This window comes from Sander vitreus, chromosome 21 (assembly GCF_031162955.1).
Source record: "Sander vitreus isolate 19-12246 chromosome 21, sanVit1, whole genome shotgun sequence".
In the NCBI taxonomy this organism is placed as follows: Eukaryota; Metazoa; Chordata; class Actinopteri; order Perciformes; family Percidae; genus Sander; species Sander vitreus.
The window spans coordinates 13,667,669-13,687,324 of NC_135875.1; the positions used below are offsets into that span (position 1 = coordinate 13,667,669).

Below are 19,656 nucleotides of genomic sequence, written 5' to 3' on the forward strand. Positions count from 1 at the left end.
ATGTTTTGGGTACAGAAGAAGACCATGAAAACGCCTAACAAGGATTATACACGTATATTCTTTTTCTACTAAGCCAACCGATGTGAAACATGATCTGTAAAGTAATCTCCACATAACTTACCTGAATTGACAGTAGTGGACTGGAGAGTCTGTGTACTGTATTGGGCCTCTTTGAAGTCTTTGTAGTAACACCAATGACAAATTACATGATGTAAGTGTGTGGTAAGTGTTGTTATGTCTACTGTAAATCTCATCCCATACTGTTGAGGACACGTTGACTGACAATGATGAATTTCATCCCCAAAGAGAAGACACAGGAGATATCGGCTGTGTCTGCACAAAAGAGAGAAACCTGGCCGCTTCTTTCATGTCAAATGACACCATGATACCATGCTGTATTAAAGGTTGGGATTGTGGTTACTGTTACGTTTACGGCACAGAACATGTTGTGGTAGCACAGTGGAGTTTATTTACCTAGTTATTAGTATTTCTAGATGCTTCTATGCAATTTCATGAAATACCTACGAACTTTAAGTGAATAAAATCATATGTCAAAATGTTATACAACATGAATACTATATGATTTATAATTTACACATCATACACAATCTTGATTAAGGATTGTCACTAATGAAATATTGATTTAATATTTATAAAGAATCACTACAAAAGCCCAGAGAATACAATTGATAAACATTATGCTAAATACACGTTTCATGAAAAAGAGAGCCAAATGTGTTTTTGGTTTTATGCTGCCCTCTAGTGTTGTAAAGAAAAACTACAACAACAGATTTCTCAGAGTAACACAAATCAGGAGCAATTTACAGAACACATTCTAAATATTCTGATACATTTATAACTTTTTAAGGCATGCACAATCATCACTGTTATGTGGTCAATTATTTACTTGTATGCATTCATTAAAGGAAACGTGTAGGCTATGGTCCAGTATTGCAGTCATTTATTGTGGGAAAGACTGACTCTTAGGTTACCATAAACTGGTTAACTACTGTTCGACCTACTATGTGATATGATTTTACGTGTTGGTGTACATCTACTGTACATCTCTGCTGGTTGTGTTTGGGTGAGAGTGAGTGAACAGGACACGGTGCACTCAAGTTATTGTTAGATCCTGGCTGAATATTTTCAACTTTCTTGCCCACTCACACATTGTTGTCTGAAGATTGTAATTGTATGGCAATTCATGTAATTGTATTTTGTCAATGAAGGAATATTAAAATAATTGGACTGACATTTTTTAAAGGGAGCAACAAATTCAGAGATGTATACCATGTTCAGATTGTACACATTTTGAATTGACTTAAGTCTTAGTCTTTTGTAACAGTCATTTCCATTATACTGCAGTGCCATTCAGGTATAAAACCACAACCTGATTACTGTTGATGAGCTTAATATGGTTGTGGTTGGCGCACCCATAGAATCATTCACTATGTACAATAGAAAAAGTTTCATCCTTTTCCAGTTTGATCCGTGGGCTGGATAGGGACTCTGTACAAAAGTTCTTAGGCAACCAATGACGTTAATACTCCCTGCATAAAATACTTTAATTTATAATTTTAACCTTCATTATAAATGATTACATGATTACTTCTTATATGATATTTAATGAAAAGAACCACCACAAAGAAACTAAGGATACCATCGATAAACACCTTGCAACGTGAATACAACAAAGGGCAAGTGACTTTAGTATGCTGCACATTGGCATCCCCTACTGTTTTAAAGCAATAACTAATTCTACTTTTCACCTGCATAACAAAACACAAATAGAAATACAATCCAAAAGCAAAGGTATGTTGAGTAATTTTACAATATAGATCACCTTTGATCAGCCTATACCAGAGTTTTGGCTGTCAGCAAACTGACTAGCAGGGTCATCAGTGAGGTCAACTGGCCTGAAGCACTGCTCGGTTGCACCATTCTTCCTGCAAGAGAAAAAACAAAGTGAATTAAAATGTATTCATTGAGCTCTGTGTTATTAATACATCAAGTACAAGTACAAACGTATGGGAAGATAAGTTACCTCTCCTATGTGGCCTCAGGGTTAGTGGTCCTAGTGAGATGTCTGTAGTGGCATGGTAGGATACGTCCCTCTCAACGCGCCTGAGGTAACCTGGGTAGCAGTGCTGCAGGAAACAACATTAGAGGCGTCTGCTTAGGCACCTGTTGATAATTTATCCAAACGCACAACAAACACACACACAAACACAGTAGTACTTACAGCTGTGCAGTTGTTGTGTCTTAAAAGACAAAGGTGGACCTGGCAGTGCAGGTAGATGGATGAAAAGTTCGTAAAGGTGAACATCCTGAAGGAGAATTGGGACACAGTGGAGATGCCGTTCTGAACCATCTCTACTGTTCCATCTGCTGGGTTAGGACACCTGGAAGACAGAGACGATGGTGAAAGTTACAATGTTACTAGGCGGACAATAAAGTAAACAGAGTTAAGTTGTAAAAGAGAGGATGGGTAGAGCAAGTGAAGAGAGGCCCTTCTATGCCCAATTCTTTATTTATTTTTTCAGATCTTGGCAATCAAGAATCAGGGATCAGTGTGCTAAGACAAGATGAAGTTGCAATAGCTCCTTTACTCTGCATTTATGAGATCCCAGCGGACAGGGTAGCTGGCGAGGTTGACCGGCGTTGCCCAACAAGAGTCCACAACCGTGGAGATTTGCCTTTGGTCGACACCTTCTGTCCGCACCTCCACATACAACCTCTGGTCGATTTCCATTTCTATGTTCCTGTTACTGGTCAAGGGGAAGCGGAAGCCAGCGTCCTGGTAGGGGATCATTCTCATATGATACTGTCCATGGCCTACTGGAAGCTTCTTCCTCACAATGCTACGGAAAAAAATGACACATAATGTCACTGCACTTGAGAAGGAACAATTCACTGGCAGGTGAAAGTCTTGCTTGCAATCTTTGTCGTATTTACATTTACAGAACAGGGACAGACTCCCCTGAATTTCCTTTTACTTTTGTTTGTGTTGTTGGCTTAAACAGTAAGTTTATTAGAGTGAGTGCAGAATCTGAACAGTGGGCAAATACACAACATTTCCAAGAATCAAGGGCACCTATCTTCAATCTTTGTCATTGTCATTACCACTGTCCTCATAGAGCACCACTGCCGCCTTACTCGAAAAAGGTGAGGCACAGATGTAGCAGTGTTTAATATACTGTTATTGGAATACATAAATACTGAAACCCTATCATTACATACGCCATGATGTATCACTATGGACAGATGTTCACTATAAAAAGGACAGTGTTAAACAGTGTTTGGGGGGGGGGGGGGGTGATTGTGTCTTCACCTCTCTATAGGGTTGATGCCCACAGCCATGGACAGGGCCTGGGCCAGAGGGTATTCACAGCAGAAACGCAGATGAATGCTTCTCTGGCGGCTGATTAGACCTTTATGAGGGTCCACGTTGCCCTGGATGGCGTTCTCATAGATGAAATGGGTTCCATTGCTCTTATAATGGAAATGACAAAATGGTTTGAGTTGTTTGTAGTTGTTATATGTCTTAAGGAGAACATTTACATCTCAAATCTGTGTTGATAACATTAGAGTCTATGGACTGTACCCTGAGAGCTGTCCCACACAGCTGATCGTCATTGTTAAAGTTGAACACCAGTCGTCCGTTCTGGAGAGTCCCATTGCAGAATTCATCTTGGAGATGGAGGGCGTTGGAGTGGAAGCCAGCTTCAAACAGCTGGCAGCGTGACACGGACATGGTGCCTGAACTACTGACACAAGTGATGGACGAGTCTATGAAAGAGAGAAAAAAAAAATATGTTTCTGTAGATTTTGTATAGAATCTCATGGTTAAAGTGTACTAATCAATATGTTTAGATCAAATGACAGCTGGAATTTAAAAGGTTTTTCTCCTAGTGACAAACCCACAGAGAACAGAGTTGAGACTCTCACAGATATTGTACCAATCCTATGAGTTTATATTTGATTACCAGTTTTAACATTATTTCTGAAAAATCACGTTTCGTCTGTTATTTTGTCATAGTTAATGGTTCACATTACTTAAATACCCATGAACCTTGGCCTCCATAACAATGTATACTAATCATCTCACATGCATCACTTAAGTGATCTAAAAAACAAAGCAGCATTTTAAGAGCTGCCCTCACCGTAGCTCTCATTGTTGGGCCGATGGTAGTGCTCATCACAGAAGCAGCCGTACACGCCGTACTTCTCACCACACCACTCGTACTCTGTGCAGTTCAGCTGTTCACAGGGGTCTGACTCAGCTATGGACATAGTGGGGAAAGGATGAGACAAGGAGTCATAAAACTGTAAAAAGTAAAAGATAATACCTCTTTCCTCAAGAAGGACAAATGGAAAGCTCTGTTATATTACATTGAATTTAATTTAAACGCTTTTATCCAAAGCGACTTCCAATAAGTCCATTTAACCATGAAGGTACAAACTTGGAACAGCAAGAATCACAACAAAGAAGTGCATTAGCTTCAAAAAAGCCAAACTACAAAGTGCCACATATAAGTGCAACATAAGGATTTGTGGTCTCATTCATTATATTGGCCATCTATTAGCTCAGTGCAAACATACCACATTGCAAAGCAGAGCGCCATTCTGGGATGTTTAACCCCAAAACAGAGCAGGTTCTCTCATAGGCTGAGACTGCAGAACACAGCATGCCATTGGCTGGAGTGTAGAGGCAGAGATCGTAGACACAGGAACTGAAAAATGGCTGTGGGTCAGAGTGCAGGTGACAGGCTCTGAATGGGCCGCTACTGTTGGTGATGACACTACAGAGCTCAGAGTATTCTTCCATAAAGGGACAGTTGTTCAATCCATCACCACTCCTTTCATCGGTGGATCCACACCTAGATAACACATGATGCGTTTCACACTTGGGCTGACTTTTGCCACAACATATAATTCATTTTTAATAATATTGTGTAGTGTGTTCTCTTCCTTTAAGTAGTGCAAGATTGTCAACTGATGATACTTTTTTCACAACACCTCACCCTGGTTGGCTTGTGGGTGACTTCCAGCTGTGTCCAAAGTGATTGTCATTTTGTGCCGATGTGCCATTGGGCAAGACTTTGTCATCTGCAGGATCACTGTTGAAGTTTCCACACATCCCAGTGACTCTGTTTTGACAGTGTTGGCCTATTCTGACCAGTAAAGTACTCTGCCCGTCGAACTGGACTATCAAGTCAATGGCATTGACCACTATGTAGCTTCCCTGCCTTACCACCTGAGCTAATGTTCCTACAGTGGCGGGAAGAGACACTTCACTTCCATTCACCTGGAGGGATAAGAGATATGAGAGAGACAGACTGACAAGAAGTAAGGAGGCACTACCGATGTTTTCACCAGACACATATAGAAAGTTGTTCATCCAAAAAGTGGTAAAGTACCTTTACTATTTGGTTGGGTCCAATCCTGACATACACTCTCTCTGGTTGTTTTGAGAGGTATATATCCACTGCTGACACAAACGACACACGGTTGTTGCCACGGTGATTATTGGTGGCTACTACCTGAAACTGTGTTTCATTGGTGCCATGGCTCACACTCTCAGTAATGATGTAAGAGCATGTGCCCTGGAAATGAGCAAGTGCCCCATCAAAGGTGATGTAGTGTGGGTCCCCCCACACAGTGCAAGAAGACATTGCATCAAAACAGCCCAGCCGACCATTTCTGATGGTGCACTCTTGTGCAGGAGTGCAAGATGCAGCAGAACAACGCAGGTCATTGGGGGCATGGCATTCACATCGCTGGGAGCAACCCTCTGTCCAGAAGGACTCACCAGCCTGCAACATGTGAGAAAAAGAGACACATAAAAAGGTTATATTTAGCATGTGATACATCAAGACAAGACAAAATGCTGCTGAGGGGGATGGGATAATAAAATTGTCATTGTTCTGTGTTGTGCATCATACATTAAATATGCATATGCAACATATTCATATTCATATGCCATATAGTACAGTTATACAGATTTATATAAATTGTGGGCTGTGTATAACAATATTAGATGTAATATTCCAAGTCATTGCAAGGCAGTTAGAGAAAACTTTAATACATTTAAAAGAATGAATGAAATAGAAAAAGAACAATTGGCAAATGGTGTTAATGATAATGGTGTTAAGAGAAAAGAGGGGGAAATTGAAATGTAATGGGGGAGTAGATGTAAAAAGGGTTAATTTGCTAAATGTATTAACCAAAATCTGAGGATATAGTCAGCCAGTGTTCTGCAACTACAAAATTACTACAAGTTTTTACACACAAAATGTGTAGCACAATAAAGTAGCAAATTGTTCTTCCATATTTAAGTAATCTGATGATAAACAGAACCACTATTGTAGGGTTGCTTTGGTCCTCTCTCTACAGTATTGTGAAATAACTTGTTACTTGGTAACTTTGGTTACTTTGTTAAGCACAGTGATGTTGATGGTTGATAGAGGTGGGCAGATTGAACAAGACAATGGGATTCTGACATCTGTGATATAGGAGAGCTGCTTAATATTTCTTGACCAAAGGAAAATGGTTGTGTGTGCAAAGGCTAAAATCATAGAGATTAATTAACTTACACTATAGTAGAAGCCGTCATATTGACAGCCACAGCTTTCCACAGGGACACATCTTGTCCCACTCCTGAGGAAGCCCTCATTACAGAAACATCCTTCAGAGCAAACTTGCTCACAGGTGGCATCAATGCTGCTGGCACAGGTGTGGCCACAGCCGGTACCACACAGCTCATAATGGCTGTTGGTTGGACAGTCAAGTCCTTTATAAGAATGAAATGATGGATGTCAGGTGGTTAAAATGATTAACTTTGGTCAATTAACTAAGCATGAACATACAGTCAGGTCCATAAATATTGGGACATCGACACAATTCTAATCTTTTTGGCTCTATACACCACCACAATGGAGTTGAAATGAAACGAACAAGATGTGCTTTAACTGCATACTTTCAGCTTTAATTTGAGGATATTTACATCCAAATCAGGTGAACGGTGTAGGAATTACAACAGTTTGTATATGTGCCTCCCACTTTTTAAGGGACCAAAAGTAATGGGACAATTGGTTGCTCAGCTGTTCCATGGCCAGGTGTGTGTTATTCCCTCATTATCCCATTTACAAGGAGCAGATAAAAGGTCCAGAGTTCATTTCAAGTGTGCTATTTACATTTGGAATCTGTTGCTGTCAACTCTCAATATGAGATCCAAAGAGCTGTCACTATCAGTAAAGCAAGCCATCATTAGGCTGAAAAATCTAAACAAACCCATCAGAGAGATAGCAAAAACATTAGGTGTGGCCAAATCAACTGTTTGGAACATTCTTAAAAAGAAAGAACGCACCGGTGAGCTCAGCAACACCAAAAGACCCGGAAGACCACGGGAAACAACTGTGGTGGATGACCGAAGAATACTTTCCTGGTGAAGAAAACACCCTTCACAACAGTTGGCCAGATCAAGAACACTCTCCAGGAGGTAGGTGTATGTGTGTCAAAGTCAACAATCAAGAGAAGACTTCACCAGAGTGAATACAGAGGGTTCACTACAAGATGTAAAACCATTGGTGAGCCTCAAAAACAGGAAGGCCGGATTAGAGTTTGCCAAACAACATCTAAAAAAGCCTTCACATTTCTGGAACAACATCCTATGGACAGATGAGACAAAGATCAACTTGTACCAGAGTGATGGGAAGAGAAGAGTATGGAGAAGGAAAGGAACTGCTCATGATCCAAAGCATAGCACCTCATCAGTGAAGTATGGTGGTGGTAGTGTCATGGCGTAGGGCATGTATGGCTGCCAATGGAACTGGTTCTCTTGTATTTATTGATGATGTGACTGCTGACAAAAGCAGCAGGATGAATTCTGAAGTGTTTCGGGCAATATTATCTGCTCATATTCAGCCAAATGCTTCAGAACTCATTGGACGGCGCTTCACAGTGCAGATGGACAATGACCAAGCATACTGCGAAGCAACCAAAGAGTTTTTTAAGGGAAAGAAGTGGAATGTTATGCAATGGCCAAGTCAATCACCTGACCTGAATCCGATTGAGCATGCATTTCACTTGCTGAAGACAAAACTGAAGGGAAAATGCCCCAAGAACAAGCAGGAACTGAAGACAGTTGCAGTAGAGGCCTAGCAGAGCATCACCAGGGATGAAACCCAGCGTCTGGTGATGTCTATGCGTTCCAGACTTCAGGCTGTAATTGAATGCAAAGGATTTGCAACCAAGTATTAAAAAGTGAAAGTTTGATTTATGATTGTTAATCTGTCCCATTACTTTTGGTCCCTTAAAAAGTGGGAGGCACATATACAAACTGTTGTAATTCCTACACCGTTCACCTGATTTGGATGTTAATACCCTCAAATTAAAGCTGAAAGTCTGCAGTTAAAGCACATCTTGTTTGTTTCATTTCAACTCCATTGTGGTGGTGTATAGAGCCAAAAAGATTAGAATTGTGTCGATGTCCCAATATTTATGGACCTGACTGTATGTGCAGTAGATCAAAAGACTTTCTTGGAAAACACTTACTGCAGGTGTTCTGTCTCCAAGGGTAGATTCGGACATTAGCAGACTGACAGGCACTGACATATGTTTGAATGGCCCTACACTGAAGATCTTGGCCTTGATTTCCAGCCACACAAACATCAAACACACAGTCATTGAAGTATGGCGCTGGGTCCACATGCTCATGGCAGAAGCTGAGGGGACCGTCAGCTGCCCGAATCACCTCACATTGTGCTCTAGCAGGTAGCTCATTGGTGCATTGTGGGCAAGAGGAGCCACAGCCCTCACTGCAGGTGTAGTTGGCTGCCACTTTCCAAGCTGTCCCAAACTCTTGTGGAGTGGTGACCATCATTCCAGATGGGGTGTGGAACTCATCATTTGGATTGCCATTGAAGTTTCCACAAAGTCCACATGTTTTTCCTCTGTATTAATGACAATAGTTGAATACATCCAGAGTCAAAGCTACATGTGTTCAAAATGTGTGATAAAAATAATTTTTCAGAATATAAACTAAATCATTCAAACATAAATACCTGTAACTTGAAGGCACAGAGATAGATACAGTGTACTGTCCATCGTACATGACACTCAGGCCAAAATCAGTGCTGAGATATGTGCGAGATCCACTTGCATAGATAGAAACACGACTTCCATTTAAGAGAATAGGTAAGTTTTTAGTTACTCCATTCACCTTTAACATTGGAAAAACAGAAGATGAACAATCATAGATTTGTATTTGTGTTGCAACTATCTGTTGCTTTAAAAAAATATATAGATGTTAAATCCAGTGTAGATTAAAATAGATGTAGAGTCAGAGGAATAATTTGATTAAGGATGTCTTCAATAGGAATCTGTGTTACTCACCTGTACCACACCGTGGCTCACTCTCGTCATTTGCACTCGATAGCCCCACACATTCACAAAAACTTCAGCTGTGATTGAAACGGTCAACCCATTCCACGGCTCATTCTTAGCCTCCACTGAAAACTCATGGAGCCCATCAGTGTCATTACAAAGGGTCGCCAGCACATAGCGGCAGGTTCCCTGGAAGTCATAGGCCTTGTGATCAAAGGTGAGGTAGTGAGGGTCACCAGATGCAGAGCAGGTGCCATGAGGGTTTGTATGGCAGCCAAACTCACCCTCCACCACACGGCAGGACTCCTGGGGACCACAGGAGTTGGGGACACAGTGGACAGCCCCAGTAGTGCCATTGCACATACACAAGCTCTGACATTCCTCACCATCCCAGAACTGTTCGCCCCCGCGCCGATAGCGTCCTTGGTGATGGCATCCACAGGCTGTTGGTGTTACACACTGGTTGCCATCGAGGACAAAACCATCATTACACTGGCACCCCTCCTGACACACAGTGTCACAGGCGAAAGGGAAAGAGAGGCTGGGGCAGGCAGAAGGACAAGTGGTTCCACAGACTTCATAATGGCTGTTTAGAGGGCAGTTTGGCTCTAGAGAAAAACAAAGCAATTAATTTAGCAAAATCATTGAAATTATATTAAAATCACCTACCCTAAAAGGGAGCAAAGTTCTTACCACATTCAGTTGCATTCCTCCAGCGTTCAAGGTGTACGCCGTTCTGTTGACAAATTAGTGCATAATCTCGTAGGACTTCACATAGCGCTGATGCTGGATCTCTAGAGGCTCTAATGATCTCCACACATGCATTCACATGCTGCCGAGGGTCCACCATGGCCCAACACTGGGCAAACGGCCCATGCGGTGAGCCAAGAATGCCACAGTACTCACTAGAATTGTAATTTGTTGTAGAGTTATTATTTACACTTTCCACACATTGTGCAGCGAGAGAGCCATCTCGCCAACTGTCCCCAAAATCCTGAGAACTGTTGACCAGGACTCCATTGGGTGTGCGGAAGTCATCTTGTGGGTGACCATTGTAATTACCACAGAGTCCACCCAGTGAATTATTGTAGATACCAGGTGCAGTGACACGCACAAAGTGAGGCCAGACTATCTGCACCGTTACACCAAAGGAGGTGCGAACTATGACACTTTGAATGCTGCTGTGGTAGATTTGGATTCGGTTGGATGCTGAGCTGAATGGTAGTCTTATCTGCTGACCGTCAACCTAAAGGGCGATTTAAACAGCCAGTATAAGTGTTTTCAGTTTTCATCAAAAAACTTTTCAGAACCTTTTTTTGAAAAAAATGACTCTTTTATGTGTTGTTCAAAACAATATTTCTACATGCAAGACTGTTATTCTATAATTAAATTTTTTTATAAAATGTTTTTCTGGTGTCACAACTCATTTATTTTCTTTAGCTCTATTCGTGACTTACCTGAACACTGCTGCTACCTGTCATTTCAATGGAGATTTGTGTTCCCTCGGCCTCAAACTTTAACAACCGGGCAAAACCCTGCTGGCCTCTGGGCACTTTTTCTGCTGTCACCACAAAATGTGGGTGACTAGACAAGCCCATTACTTTGGCAAGGGTCAATCTACATGCCCCAGGATACTGGTATGTCAGTCCATCAAATGTATGGTATGACCCTGGGCCTCTTATCCAACATGTTGCATAACTGTTAGGCCTGCATCCTCTTTCTCCCTCCTCCACCCTGCAAGACTCGTGTGGCCCACAACCATGAGAGTGGCAAGTCATGGAGCCATAACTGCAGCTACAACGTCTCCCACAGTCCTCGTCTAGTATTGTACTTCCTCCAGAGCGGTAGTAGCGACCCTCAAAGCTGCAGCCACATTCAGAATGAGCCACGCAGACCCCAGCACTAAGGACGTAGCCTGGATTGCAGATGCAGCTCTCCTGGGCAGGGAGAGGGCAGTTGTAGGTAGAATTGGGACTGACACAGGTAGCTGGACATCCTGTGCCTTGGGACTCAAAGTGGCTGTTGGCTGGGCAGAGGATTTCTAGACAGAAGAAAGAAAGAACATTGATCTTGACATCATGGACATTTTACCAAAAGGATGATTTAAAATAATGTTGCTTGATGAACAGACATACCACAGAAGCCTTGTCTCCTCCAGCTGGGCAGCTGTATACCATTCTGTTGACACTGACTTGCATACACATTTAGTGCTTGGCACAGAATGGGTTGGTAGCCTCCTCCTACACACAGATCATACACACAACTCTCAACAAAGGACTGTGGGGGAAGTTGTCCATGGCAAGCAGCAAAAGGTCCAGAACTGCTCTGGAGAATACCACAATAGGCACTGTTGCTGTATAAAGCTGTCTGAGCCTCAGTGCAGGCAGCACAGTTCAGACCTCCACATCGCGTCCCACAACCAGGCTCATCGTCTCCTGATGTTTGCCAGCTGTTGGCAAAAACCACATCAGAGTTCACAACTTCGCCTTGGCGGGTTCGAAAGTCATCCTCTGGGTGATTATTGAAGTTTCCACATAGGCCACATGTTGCATTCTGGTAAGTGTATGGCACACTGATTCTGACATAATGATATGTGTCATAAGACACCTCCAAGCCAAAGTCAGTACTGATGATCACAGAAAAACCTGACTCATAAACCTGGACCGTGCCGTTGCTAAGGGAGATTGGAGTGGCTGCAAACTTCCCATTAACCTGCAAGTACACAAGCAAGCAAAGACAGTAAAACTACTTAAATAGTAATAGTAAAGAATATGAACTAAATTCTAAATATTACAGTAGGTATAAACTTCTTATTGCTAACCTTAGCCTCACCAGGTCTTCCCTTGACAAGCTCGATTGTTTCATTATTGACATACACTTTGACCAGTCGTGTCCAAGCAACACGAGTGCTGCCACGGTGCTCGTTCTTGCCCTCTACTCTGTAGTAGGGCAACCCACGGCCACATTGCTCAGAGAGAACATAAGTGCAGGTGCCTTGGAAGTGAAACACTGCGTTATCGAAGGTATAGTAATGTGGATCGCCACTTATGGTGCAGGCACGTCTCTGCACCGTCTGGCAGGAGAACTGAAAGGCAGTAGGCTGGCAGATTTGGGAAAAGGAGCAGGGTTCGCTGTGACACTCCAGGCCTTCTGAGGTACAGGTGCACTTTTGTGCACAGGTACTGTCACTCCAGAATGAGTCACCCCGCTGCACAGGTTGACCTTGAAGACAAATAAAGGGACAATTTCCTTGAAAGGCATTGACTACAACATGCAAACACTAATAAAACATTTTTGGGGGGCATTTGAGCCTTTAGTTTTTATAACAAACAGTAGAGTGGGGACAATAAATGAGGGGATAGAGAAGAGGAGGACATAAGAAGAAAGGTCTCCAGCCACCTTGGACTTGGGTGCTGCATTGTCACTTTCAGCGTCTTGACCTTGTAGAATACTTAAATGCCCCAACCATTTAACTCTTCAGAACTACTTAAGCATGCCAATGCAAATTACACATTTAATTAAATAAAAGATATGATATAAAAAACGGAACTTAGATCACCAGTATATCATCATATTCTAATGGACTAGCAGTTCAGTGCACAACATAGCACACAATATAGCATATAAAACATTGTTCAATAGTTCAACAACAAGCAAATGTTTATCGTCAGACTTTCTAGTATCTTCATAGAACGATGATCACATAGAAAGTACCATGGTGAACACCCTATGGTTCTGGTTTTACCATTGAAAGTGCAGCCTCTTGATCCACGATCTGTCCGGAAAGCCCAACGACCGGGTACGTTGACATTGCTGCCCAGGCTGAAAGCTGAGTAACTGCCGGTTGCATTGTTTGAGAATGATCCAGGAATGGTGAAATGATGAGTAGAGTTTTGTGTGTCATATCCAGCCTGGAGGTACATCACACATTAGTAAAATAATTATAAATAAAATTATTTTTTAAAAGTTTTTTGTACATTACTGCGTTCAGATTTAAATAATGCATGGAAACTTAAAAAGCATGTTTTGTAGTATACATTACATACAATTTTAATGGTTCTAACCTGTACATTGTGAGTTGTTAAGGCTATTATCCCATAGTTCATTAGCACAAACGAGTACTGGCCACCAGAGATCAAGACTGCTTGGATAGTTGTACGCTGTAAAAATTGAGTTAAAATTGGTAAATATAGTAGCTAAAATACACATACACATCATTATGTATTTCTCCACTTGTTGAATAAGTTGACTTACTGTTCCAGTGGTTGGATAGTAGGCCACCTCATACCATGTTGCAACAAAGACCCAGTTGGCATTGAAGTTCAGCCCTGGGAAATACCTATTAATGTCCTGTGTAGCTTGTTGGAGGACACTGCCGCTGGTGTATTGCTTGTAGTAGATCTCACCAGTTACTCTGTTATCTAAATCTGTCCAGAATACAGCAATGATGTCTCTGGTTCCATACATTGGAAACCTTTGAGGAGAATAACTAGAAAATGCTTCGTTAAAGGTAAGGTCTCCATTGTTGGTTAACCTAGAAACAAATAAACCAGTTCTTATTAACAAAGTAGTATTAGACCTTGATTACATTGACAATTGCACGTTATCAAAGATCAATGTATTTACTGTATTTTATAACCATATTAAAGATCTAACAATATATTAACTACAACTAACTGTAGTAGTTTTTTTTTAAATATCTGAAACATTTAAGTTAAGTTGAAGTTAAACAAAGTATTTTAGTTTCATAACATATTTAAAGCATGAAAAGCTTTTTTTCTTCTCTCATTGTTTTTTATATAAATGTTTGCTCATTTACAACACAGATATTGCGTTAAAAGTGATTTTAGTCTCCAAAAGTTCTAGATTTTGTAGTTTGCTAAAAATTATTTTTTACATACATAAATCTGAGAATATGACCGGCCGAAATACACAAAAGGTCGTTGCAGGGGAATTAGAGGAGAACTTCCATCGTCTGATCGAGGGCTTGTTGTTCCAGCAATTGGGTAGAGGGGTCCTAAGGAACAAAATACATCACATTTAAAAAAAATTTAAAAATTTAAAAAAAAAGATAGAATGCTCATCCACATTGGCCTTATTGGCCTGTTTTTAACATTAGATCGCTATATTTAACATAGATCTGACCAACCAGAATTCCCCTTTCCCTTTTCAGACATTTTGACAATGTCATAGCGGGAAAAGAACAGATGTCATTGAAAACATTAGAAATGACATCATTCTTCAGCAATTTGACCGAGGAGATGAAGGACCCTTGATCTTTAGAAGGCTATACTGGACATATAATTGAATTTACTAATGGTTCTGCAGCTGCCCACCCGTCTGTTGTACTTTGTATTGTAATGTTTGATGAGTTTGTCGTCTTGTGTTGTATATGTATGTGGTTTGTGATTGTTTTGTCAGAAAAAAACAAAACAAAAAAAAATTCTAAATTAAAAAGAAAAAAAAGAAAAAGACATGACAATTTCAAAGCAACTTTACACCACCTGAAGACCTGCTTTTGCCTGAGTGTACTTTATGTATGTGTTTCAGTGCACCATGATATCACTTCCTACCACATCCCAGGTGCAACCAGAGGGGGGCAGTGAAACACTGCCTTTCAGCCTGGTATTATGTAACTTGGTAAGTATAGCAAGGCAAATCAAACCATTACCAAGTGTGGTACTTTCCCAACCTCCACACCCTTAGCTTTTGCTGTTCTACATAACACTAAGAACTGGCATGGGATGTAAATTGAGTACTAATATAACTATTAACTTACGATACTTTAGCTTGTGTGCTATCAGTTTATAGTCAGTATTGGTTATTTTCCACATCGGCTTAGTGCATGTGAAATTCCTGTTTTTTACTGATTGTATGTATGAAAACTACGAGATTATGTAAGCTTCAATTTACCTGAAGTCACCTGAGAAGTAATATGTATTTTATATACTGTATGAAAACAAACATGAACATAGATGGATAATTATTTGAGACTGTCAGTCGCTGAGTGTTGTTTGCGCTTATGCAGCAGTTCAGAGTAAGGGTATGAACAAATAAAAAATGAAAACATTATCTAAGCTACAACTTACCTGAAGTCTGAGAAATCACCGTACCTATGAAAACAACACATGAATATCAGAATTACATTTAGTGGCCAAGTATGTGTGCCCACACAAGGAACTTGACAGTTTTTTTGTTCTCCTCAAAGTACAAACACAGAAATAGACATACAGCTAAAAACAAGCACAACAAATCTGAACAAGTTTGCCTTACAGAGTGCAAAGGGTGCTGAAATATAGAATGATAAATGTAACAGGTTGCTTATATACATTAGGTAGGTGGATATGACATACAGTGTATATACAGCATGCTTGGTGAATTTACATAAATGCATCAACAGAAATAAAAATGTGTTTAGTTGAATTTTATTTAATAAAATACTCACCTATCATCCCCAAAAGCAGCACAGGCAACATGATTTGACCCGCCATTCTCCAAAACAAATTCTAAACCTGCTGACTAAATATAATGAATTAAACTTAAAAATAAATAAATAGGACATAACTACAACGAGAGAGCACATTTTATTATATAAACTTATATCCTGCTAATTGGCAAGCAAACAAGACTGTAAACATCACCTATGTGTCTGAGGTAATCATTTTAATAAAAATAACATTTTGATGATGTCAAGTGAAGATTGTCCTCAATAATGTTCTGGCTATAATTCAGTTGGAAACCAGCACCATGTTTCAAGGAAATACTATTAATATGCAGCATCAGTTTGAAAATAATGTCTCATTCATCAAAAATAAATTGATTACCTGTTCATATGTGCTTCTTTTGTTCTCATATCTCTCATCTATGTGAGACTGCAGCGCTGCAACAATGCTTTATACAGTTAAAGCTGGCACAGTCCCATACATCTGTCATCTGACCAGTTACAGGAATATCAGATGGATGAATCCAAATTGCTTCCTCATAACAAGTGAACCAAACATTCTATTGTGCATTAAGAATAGTGAAGATTAACGGACTGTGTTCAGCAGAAACAGAAAGAAGATGTAACATAATACCAAAGGCTTTTATACTTAGAGTAAAAAGTGTCAGGATACTTGTTCTCAATGAGTATTTATTACAATATTGGTCACCATTGTAGAAAAGCTTGAACTTACTTCTACTGCCATAGAAACAGGATCAATTACCTCTTGAACTATCAAGTAATTTTCTTAGAAACTAAAGTAAAATAACAAAAACATTCATATTAACTTGGTTTTTGCAACACTTAATATTTTTTTAATGTTAACTGCTGAGAATATATGGCATACTCTTTGTTTTAAGTAATCTGCCAAGGAGGTTCTGTTTGCAGTCTCACATTATTGCAAGGTATCTTAAAAACTGCTCAAAGAGTTGGTTTGTCTAGACAACATCAGAGATATTCAACAGGGGGTTCGTGACCCCTAAGGGGTCCTCCGAATAAGTGCAGGGGGGGCAGTAGACTGGGTAAAGCCAGCCCGATCTGCTGGCTATTTGATTTCGCTGGAAACCTGTACGTTTATCTATCCTCCTTCTGTTACAAATTTGCGGGAACCAATGACAAACTGGCTTATCCACCTGGCGCGCTATTGGCGGGTTTAACACGATGACGATAGAGAAGCGACCAAGCAGCTTTTTGTTTACATTCAACAAGCCGGCCACCGAAGCGCAGCAACCCGTTGATGCCGCTGTAGCTGCTACGTCACTATGCCCGTTGATCACGCCTCTTGTGCAGAGAAAATACAGAGCAGACTCCACCAGACTAATGTTCAATCTTAAAAGATTGAGCTTGATCTGGTGATAGCCAAACTAGGGGGGCTGCCAAATTATGTTAAAAATTGGCCTTTTATCTATAACATTTAATTTACACATTGAAGATAAGCTTACTATAGATAAGGTAGCCATACAGTTAAGCTTAAGGATTCACTGTGCCTTCCACATGTATGTTTAACATTAAAACATGATGTAAATAATATATTAATATCTATTCGTTTTTATCTATCCGGCCCCATTTAACATGCGACTTGATTTTATACAATACATGTAGGCCTACTATAGGGTAAGCTAAATAGTTTTGTTTTTATTTGCTTTGAGATACCAATCTCTGAGATTTCTACCTCCACACCAGTACAATGTGGACCAAGCCGTGTGATAGACTGGGGGCCCCGCACTGGTCTGTTTAAGATTATAAGAAGTGGGAGGATGGATTATACGCAGCCTACAGTTACGCAGTTGTTGTGTCTTAAAAGACAAAGGTGGACCTGGCATCGCAGGTAGATGGATGAAAAGTTGGTAAAAGTGAAAATCCTAAAGGAGAATCAGGCCACAGTGGAACTGTGGTTCAGAACCATCTCTACTGTACCTTCTGCTGGGTTAGGACACCTGGAAGACGGTGAGGGTGGTAGAAACCACAATCTTACCATGGTTACAGGGTTAAGTCATAGAAGAGAAGAAAGGGTAAAGCAAGTGGAGAGAGGCAAGAATATATCTAGAATTGAATCTGGATTGAATTCATCCACTGTTTAGTGTGCTAAGACAAGGTGAATAGTTTTGTAATTAGTTATAATTAGATCCAAGCAGACATGCTAGCTGGCATCCTTGACAGGAGTGGCCCAACAAGAATCCAGAATGGTGGAAACTTCCGAGTTTCGGTACAGTTGGTTTTAACACCTTTCCAAGTGGACTTTGGCACAAATGAATGAACACACTGATCAAACAAACTGGACTTGGGGTCAAGTGTAGGCTACTTGGATCAGGGCCCAGGTCCCTAATGTAAAACCCCCCTTACTGTATATTCCATTAGCTAGGCTAATATCACATAGCCAAAATAAAGATGTGTCCACCATAAACTGGTGCATAAAATGTACCAGAAAGAATGCAGGAAATTCAGTGTTTGATGCCCAGACCCTGCCTTAATGTGTTCCCCAAAGGCTCATTATCAGCCAAGAAAAATAAAAAAAAAATAACACGTAGCCTGCTAGTCGTTTATGCCAAACCAACATATTTTGTTTGAGTGAGTATCTAGTGTGAAGGGTTTTATTAAAGCTTATGGTAATTAGGAATCACAGTTTGGTTTTACTGGAACACACCAAGAGGGTTAATCAAAATGATAGCTTGTTGCTCAGTGATGCACAGCTTTAGGTTCATTTACAGCCAACAGAAGTGTTGATCACTCTATTCACTTTGTCCTGAATTGGACACTTAATACTCTCTCAATCTACTTCCTTACTGTAACTCTGACCATACAAACTGAATCAGAGAAAAAAAACGTGCAACATAACCTGAGCCAGAGCAAGGCAAACTGCAGGGAGGCGGGACATTTTCCAGCTGCAAGTGATTCCAAGAAATTGTGACCCAAAAACATATAGGCCTGCAGCATGTGAATGAATGTATTTTATAATTCATTTTATAATTAATTGTATCATATTTTATCTTTATCTTGAACCAATTGAGGCAAACTATGAGTTTGAATAATCAAGGTTGCTAGGAGATTAAGAGTATGCAGCTGCAGAGATCTGTGCCACCTTGCCATCAGTCACATCATCTTGTTGGTTCAGTGCCTCAACTCGAAAATCTTTGCAGCCACTTTGCAGGGTTACGTGCACAAACCCTGCAAAGGATGTATTAAGATGATGAAGTGTCTATATGCCATAAAAAGTCATAGTATACTGTATAGTATAGCATGTAAAGTAGGGCGCCAGACAGGAGAATTACAATCCTACACTGTTACAAAAATGTTAATGTTAACCAGTTGTAGAGATAACCCAGATAGCAAACACTAACCATAAATTCATTTTCATCAAATAACTCTTGTTGAATTGTACCCAAATAGTCATCAAATTAAATGGTTGTGGTTTACACTCAAACACAAAAGTCTCACACACAAAATTCCCAATAAATACATTAAAACAAAAACTAATTTTGACTCCAGAAATGAAAATGAAATTAAATGAGGACTCCAGATAAACATCAATGTTTTAGTGAAAGAGATGTGGTGTGAGTGTGAATATTTTCAAGGGGGACACATTTTTTTTAAATCACTGCATTGCACTGCATTTGTTTTTGAGCAAAGATATCCAGAAACTGAATTACATTTTGTTATCACCTTCTTTGATTACTCTCACTCCTCTTTCTATTCCCCTCCATGCTGCATTTGTTAGGGTTGTCAGGGTTGAAAAGGGCTATCTTGTACTTTTTCTTTTTCATAGTCATAATATATTATAACCCTGAAAA

At 40.2% G+C, this 19,656-nt stretch overlaps 1 protein-coding gene across 1 annotated transcript; it reads right to left on the reverse strand.

The window, feature by feature from the left end:
• Positions 1-1,852: 1,852 nt before the first annotated feature.
• On the reverse strand, positions 1,853-16,309 carry LOC144536328 (alpha-tectorin). The gene is made up of 25 exons (XM_078279407.1): positions 16,212-16,309; positions 15,833-15,906; positions 15,477-15,500; positions 14,278-14,404; positions 13,642-13,915; positions 13,452-13,547; positions 13,133-13,298; positions 12,209-12,609; positions 11,523-12,099; positions 10,845-11,428; positions 10,081-10,633; positions 9,397-9,995; positions 9,066-9,223; positions 8,557-8,954; positions 6,597-6,793; positions 5,421-5,816; positions 5,025-5,308; positions 4,603-4,880; positions 4,164-4,283; positions 3,605-3,789; positions 3,332-3,492; positions 2,610-2,861; positions 2,243-2,402; positions 2,045-2,147; positions 1,853-1,946 (listed from the first exon to the last, which is right to left on the reverse strand). Exons 2-25 carry the CDS (start codon positions 15,876-15,878, stop codon positions 1,855-1,857), a joined length of 6,231 nt encoding a protein of 2,076 aa, XP_078135533.1. The 5' UTR covers positions 15,879-15,906; positions 16,212-16,309; the 3' UTR covers positions 1,853-1,854.
• Positions 16,310-19,656: the final 3,347 nt, after the last annotated feature.